Source organism: Echinops telfairi, unplaced genomic scaffold (genome assembly GCF_000313985.2).
Source record: "Echinops telfairi isolate 266 unplaced genomic scaffold, ASM31398v2 ScPeMD7_7457;HRSCAF=8495, whole genome shotgun sequence".
Taxonomy (NCBI): domain Eukaryota; kingdom Metazoa; phylum Chordata; class Mammalia; order Afrosoricida; family Tenrecidae; genus Echinops; species Echinops telfairi.
The window spans coordinates 24438593-24445731 of NW_022111357.1; the positions used below are offsets into that span (position 1 = coordinate 24438593).

A 7139-nucleotide genomic window follows, 5' to 3' on the forward strand; every position below is an offset into this window, starting at 1 on the left:
CCGGTCCCCGAGGCGTTTATTGGGCAGACTGGGGTGGGAGCCTATTGGGCTTGTGCTGGCGCTTCAGGTCTCGGTGGGGCAGCGGGAACTTGATCTTGGAATCATGGAACTGCTTGACCGCAGGCCGGCAGCACTTGCCACAGTCTCTTCCACCTTCGTGATCTGGATGGAATGGGCCCAGGCTCGATGCCGAGCACGCATGTTGCGGTAGCACTGGGTAACGGTGCCTGGGGTGGTCACGTCCTGGTACTCCTGGTACATGTTGTGTGTCCCCCCTGCGGGAGTCGTAGAGCAGCCAGATGCCAAAGTTCTTCACCCGCAGAGGGGACTTCTTGAACACCTGCCCACAATACACAATCTCCTCAGAAGACGTCTTCCTCTTCTTCAGCTGTGACACAAAGTACCAGAAGTGGGACTCAGCAACGACATGGTTGGGGGTGAAGATGCGCATGTAGTAGAGTGGTGGTGATTGACACTTGGGGGTGGGCAGGCAGCGGCCCACCCCTTGTACTCACGAAGCGTGCCTGAGGCCTTCGTGGCGGACCTCCGCGCTCGTCCTGACCCACAAAAGGACTATTTCTCTTGATGAAGTCTTTTGATGTGCATAAATGTCTTATTTTTAGTAGGTGCCAGTCATCTATTTAGTGTGCTTCCTTTATTATATTTGGTATCTAGAGCATTCTAATGGTCCCTCAGTCCATTAATCCATCGACTAATTTTGTTTCCATGTGTCTTTCATTTTGCACCTTAGATGTCAGCTCACAATCTTGAAAGACCCTAGTAGCCATTCAGCAAAGTAGGGTGTAGAATAGTCTTTGTGGACTGTGATGTCAGTTGACCTTGGTGTTCCTTTTTTTTTTGACCTTGGTGTTCCTAAAAGTAATGTTCCAAGGCCTACGGGCTCATTCCCTCAGCGTGTTTGGTTATGCCTAAGAAGTTTTCATAACTTTGCCTCTAAATGCTCTACCATATTCATGGATATATTTCAACACAAACAGATATTCTCTGTCAAACATGTATATTTGTAAGTGTACACCTACTCTCCTTCCTTCACCTGGTCAGCCTGTGTGTCTGCCCACTGCGTGACAACTTTCATTTGTGTGTGTAATCATCGTATACAGCTACCTTAGTTTAACTTTTAAGGCTTTATTACAATTTGGTTGTTCTTTTATTGAGTACTTCTTTTTAGTTAATTTTGCCTGTTTATTCCACGTGATCAGATGATCTTGTCAGGTGTCATCCAGTTGGTTCCATTCATAATTAACCTGTGTACAGCAGGAGAAAGCACTGCTCAGTCCTGCGCCAACCACAGTCGTTCATTGTTGGAGCCACTGTGTCCATCATATCTCATACTCTGCTGCTGACTGTTTTACCAAGCATGGTGCTTGAGTTGGAATAAGAACTGCACAAGTCGTCATTACCAGGGTCTCTTTGTCACTGGGGTCTGTATCAGGATTGGGTATAGGGACAGAGACATGAGATTAACTACGTATGGTGTACATAGAAAGGAGCAACCTGGGGTTGTCATCTTCAGAATTTAATCAGTCTGCACTAACACAAGCTTTAAAATGTTTGCCTTCAGACCACTCTCTTCCTCCTCCAAGACTTCCTATCCTGTCACCTCTAGATAACGTGGCATGATTATAATAAGATCTCTCCTCCCTGGGGGACGGACAGCGGAGAAGTGGGTGAGGGGAGACATCGGATGGTGTAAGATATGACAAAATAATAATAATTTATAAATTATCAATGGTTCAGGTGGAAGGGGGGAGCGGGGAAGGAGGGGAAAAATGAGCTGATATCAAGGGCTCAAGTAGAAAGCAGGTGTTTTGAGGATGATGGCAACATATGTACAAATGTGCTTGACACAATTGATGTATATGTATGTATGGATTATGATAAGAGTTGTATGAGCCCCTAATAAAATGATTTTTAAAAGATCTCTATTCCCTGCTTTTCACTAAGTTGAGTTGGGGGCATCATTATTGTGAGATAAAAAAGGAATTAAAAATTTGAAACATAAAACCAAGAAAAATATCAACTAGATCTAGAGAATGGTTTGTTATGATTGTGCATATTTATACAAATATTAATATGTAGAAAACATGTTCCGTTACAGTATACTAAGGCATGATTTCAGAACACTGATAGCATATTTTGTATCAAATAGTAGTTATGCTATCACTTCCATTTCAATATCAGTTTGAGGGGCACAGAGTTAATTTGTGTTTTAGCATTAGCATTCTTTTCAGCTTGACTTTGCTTACAAGATCAGGAGTAAATTTTAGTAGGTCACTATAGGTCAGAAATACTTGAATTCATTGTTTTGTTCTGGCCAATCTGTGAGTTATTTTTTTGTCTTATAAAAATTTAAGGGGTACACCCCCCAAAAAAGTGTGTGCAGTACCATTCAATGCAAATGAGTAGGTGCTGCATTCAACTTATAATTATCCATAATTTGAAGAACTAGTCCATTTAGATAAACTAGAGATATGTTTTTAAATTTAAAGCATTTGGAAAAAAGTAAACATTTGCTGCCTTTGAGACCTGAGTTAGCTACTTAGTTTTGCATGGGCTGTAGCCTAATGGAGTATAGACAGATAGGGTGGGAATGAGTGAGAGGAAAAAAGGGACTATCGAACCCACTGTTGTGGAGTCAATTCTAATTCATATTAACTGTATAGGACACATCTTAATTCCATGGAATACCTGGTGGGTGCAAACCACCCATTTTTTTGGTTAGCAGCCAAGTGCTTTAACCATTCTATCAACCTGGGTTCCTCATTGTAACAGCTTTTAATTTTGTGTGTGTGTCTTTGCATGTATGTATATAACCCTGCTGTCAAGTAGATTTTTATTCATGGTGACCCTACAAAACAGGGTAGAACTGCCCCTTAGTATTGCCAAGATTTAAATCTTTTGGGAGCCAACAGCTAGCTATATCTTTCTCTGGCGGAGCAGCTGGTGGGTTTGAACTGTCAACCTTTCAGTTAGTACTTGCATGTTTAACCACTGTGCTACTAGGGTTCCTGGAAATGGGAAAGAATACTTTTATTTCAATAGGGTGCTCTCGATGTTACCTACAACTTCCCTTAAAACTTTCATCACTTCTAAACCTACTTTTATGCTATTTATTCAGGTTATTTTTAACTCTCTTTACCAATACCCACGTAGAGTTTACTGTGAGATATACTGGTCTGGGTGTGTCACAGCTTATGCTATAAAATGTCCATTGTTTTTATCTTACAAATGGTAGAACCTTCTGTTGTCTTCACTTTGATGCTAAAAGTCTGTCTGTCTTCTAAGTACAAACTAGAGTAATATGGGAGGAGCTAGTTAACAGAATTTTGTGCCCATATTGCAAGGTCTTGAGTTGTTTTAAACAACTTTACATCATTGTTGTAGATTTTTTTTGTATGTAATTCTATATTCGTCACAGTCATTGTGAAGCAAAGTTATCAGAAATACTGTTGATGCTCTATTTCGTGAGAAGTACTGTAATAAGGAAGATTTGTTTTGAAGTAATGTGGGATGCCTTGGTAATTGTTTTCTAGGCATGCTTCCAGAAGAGTGGTGCATCAGTGGTTGCTATTCGAAAATATATCATTCATAAGTACCCTTCACTGGAGCTGGAGAGAAGGGGCTATCTCCTTAAACAAGCACTGAAGAGAGAATTAAATAGAGGAGTTATCAAGCAGGTATCAAATAGTCTTCTGTGATTATAAGTCTAAATTTAGCAAAGTGTAGGGTTTTTAAAAATGTCTTTCTTGCTTCTTAGGTTACATTGTGATGGAATTCTAAAATTATGATTAGTTTTGTTATCTGAGAATACATTTCTAAAATATGGCTGTCGATTGCCTTCACAGTTAACTATTTTAGTGATCAAAAACAATTGGATAAATAGGGTCAATTTTTTTTGTCCTAACTCCTGGTACTAGTAATTGAATTCTATTTGGCGTTTGCTTGTGCTTGAGCACAGGTTTTACTGGAGAAATGGGCTTGAAGGAATCATAATATTCTAACAGCAAAAAAGGATAATTATATGACTTCGGTTTATTAGCTTAAAAGCCTTGCTTATAGAACTAGACATGTTACAATTCTAAATTAGTTTTGTAAATGGGTCTTATTAACTTAATAGTGTCTAAACCTATTACAGCCTATTAGGAGCATCACATCAAAGAAGGCTTGATGACTTGAGACTAATAAAAATTGGTATTGATTTCAGGCATACATCCATGTTACTTTGCTTAGTGTGTTGAAGTAACTACCAAGGCCCTATAGTAATGGTCCTAAGAGCCTAGTTTACTGTACTCCCAGAATCATACTACCTTCTGTGCCTTGCTGTACTTCCTGAGTAATAGAGAACTGTGCGCTGCTACTCAAGCATTTACACTTTGCTCAGGAACTTTCAACAAATGTAATTCCACAGATGCACATACAACAATATGGATTTAAACTGTAGATATATTTCTACACGTTTAAAAAAAAAACAACTTTGAAGCCCCTTTCTATAACATACTAAATACATGCTAATCAGTTGTTTATGTTATTCATAAGACGTCAGTCAGCAGTAGCCTACTAATACTTTGAGAAGTGAAAAGTACAAGTGAAATTTTGACAGTGCTGAGGATTCAGCATACTTAATCCCAACATTGTTCGAGAGTCAGCTATGTGCTGTCTTTTGTGTGCCAGAAGGCACCAACTGATTTCTGCTGTGTGCGACTTAAACAGTTTTGTTTTTCAAAATGTAGCAGTTATACTTAAATAGCCTTTCAAATGATGATTGTTTTCAAAAGTGTTACCTAGCCAATGTAATTATTAGAGCCAAAGACCCATTTTATATCATGGTGTGTGTCAATACAGCTTATGGGCTGGCTTTGTGTTTATCTTTATAAATTTAGTTTGTGATCATCTCTTATAGGCTAACTCTCAGTTTTATGCTTAAACAATAGCTAATAGGTTAAAACACATAATATTGAGTTCTACATTCTTAGAAATGTAGGTAAAGCTAAGCTGTTCAGGACTTGGATCATTGTGAATCAACTTTAAAGGTCTATGAAAGTGCTTTGTAAATTGTAGAAATAACTAATTGTATTTACACATTCCATTATGTTTAATGAACTGTTAATTAGTAATAAATAGGTGAACTGAGACTAACTAGACTCTAAACTGTTATCAATGACCCATCTTTCTTCCAAGTCAGTAAGGACGTTTTCAGTTTTGCTAAAAGATTTCCATGGGACGTTTTCTTTAGAAAACTTGGAGTAAACGATTTAATCTAGTATCTGTAGCATTCTTACTCACTTTTATTTACGGGGGCACAACACCTGAGAGAATTAACTGGGTTGTCCAATATTGAATAGCTTGATGATGATTTATTTTAGGTAAAAGGAAAAGGTGCTTCTGGGAGTTTTGTTGTGGTTCAAAAATCAAGAAAAATACTTCAGAAATCCAGAAACAGAAAGGTGAGAAGACTTACATATTGTTCAATTAAACACTAGTACTATTACTAATAAAATTATTTTAAAACAAAGCTGAGTGGGACTTATGGACTTGATCTGGACTGGGCTGGGATATCTTCTTAATATGCAATTACTTTCTCTCTATGACACACACACACACAAAATAAAATAAAATAAAATAAAGCCAAGTGAATGTCGAACATGATAGTGTGACAAGAGGAAAGTAAAAGGAAATAGAGGAAAGAAATAGGAAGCAAAGCACATTTATAGAGGTGTAAATAGAGGCACATAACATATGTAAACTACCTAGGACAGTTTTTCTTTTTGTCTTATGACTTAACATTCTTCCCCGAGACACATAATTCCACCAATTGTTTTTCCATTAATATAATGAAATACTAAGTATTGCAGATATAATCATGAATATTTTACCTTTTTTTTAAATTTTACTTTTTTTAACAACTGAAGATTCTTACACTTTTTTTCATTAAACTTTAAAACATTTCAAAATGAACTTTTGCACATTGCTGATCCTTTTTTATTTTTTATTACAGCCAAAGAATGAATGAAGAACTTTAAACAGTGTGCCGTGCCTTTTTTACTTTCATATGTACCATTCATTCTTTCAAGCTGAGGTTGTTATCTCAAGGAAATTGACAGTTTACATGTATAGCACACATGTTTGGATGTGTGTAAAGAAGTGATAGTTTTAATTTTCAATCAACTGAGCAATAGGCCTTCAGCAAAGGGAAATGAGATTCAAAATTTTAAAAATTTAAATGGATTCATAAAGCCTTTGAGATGAATTTTTAAAACATTTGAACAGAAAGCTCTATATTATGTAATGATGATAACCTTTTGATACTATCTTTCAGAAGACACCTGCAGTGGATCCAGAGCCACAAGTAAAATTGGAAGATATCCTCCCACTGGCCTTTACTCGCCTTTGTGAACCTAAAGAAGCTTCCTATAGTCTCATCAGAAAATATGTGTCTCAGTATTATCCTAAACTTAGAGTGGACATCAGGTAGGAGCCATCGGCTTGGAATTTTAAAATACACCGGCATTGGTTTAGTAGATTTGAAGAACTACTCTTCCCGTACCTGTTTTTCATGAGAAATGAGAAAAATAATTTAGGAGGCATTCTTTTTAGCTGAGCTAGGAATAGGTGTTTCATTGGCCAGCTTTATTATTTGCCCCATTGTGATTTATTTTTTGTATCTCCATGTGTAGTTCCTTTTGGAGCTCAAACTGCATCTTTTATAAGACCCTGATCGAATAACTTTTTACTTTGGTCAGTGTTGGAATGATAATTGTTGAACTTATTTTCCTCCCAATGCTACTTAATTTTATTTATGTTGAACTATGGCTGAGAGCATAAGAGAGTTCAGACTTTGTAGCATGTACCTTTACATTTAAGTAGTATAATGTCTTTAATATGTAAACACATTCTGAAAGAACTTTAATAGTTATTTGTAAGAATTTCTACTTAGAGGGGTCTCGGGGAGGAGATGAGCCAGTCAGGGTGCGATGTAACAACGATGAAAAATACTACTTTCCTCTAGTTCCTAAATGGTTCCTCCCTGCTCCCACTACCATGACTCGAATTCAACCTTGCAAGTCTGGCTAGACCAGAGGATTGGACACTGGTACAGATAGGAGCTGAAAATACAGGGA

At 37.5% G+C, this 7139-nt stretch overlaps 1 protein-coding gene and 1 pseudogene across 1 annotated transcript in view; one reads left to right on the forward strand and one right to left on the reverse strand.

Annotated features, from left to right (window-relative positions):
* Nucleotides 1–7139, forward strand: part of HP1BP3 (heterochromatin protein 1 binding protein 3) — a 37056-nt gene that overhangs the window by 17889 nt on the left and 12028 nt on the right. Inside the window, exons 5-7 of the mRNA XM_004705377.2 lie at nucleotides 3555–3698; nucleotides 5385–5465; nucleotides 6338–6489. Of these exons, the coding sequence (XP_004705434.1) occupies nucleotides 3555–3698; nucleotides 5385–5465; nucleotides 6338–6489 (377 nt within the window). The remainder of the gene's footprint in view (nucleotides 1–3554; nucleotides 3699–5384; nucleotides 5466–6337; nucleotides 6490–7139) is intronic.
* LOC105978847 lies at nucleotides 17–1380 on the reverse strand (annotated as a pseudogene).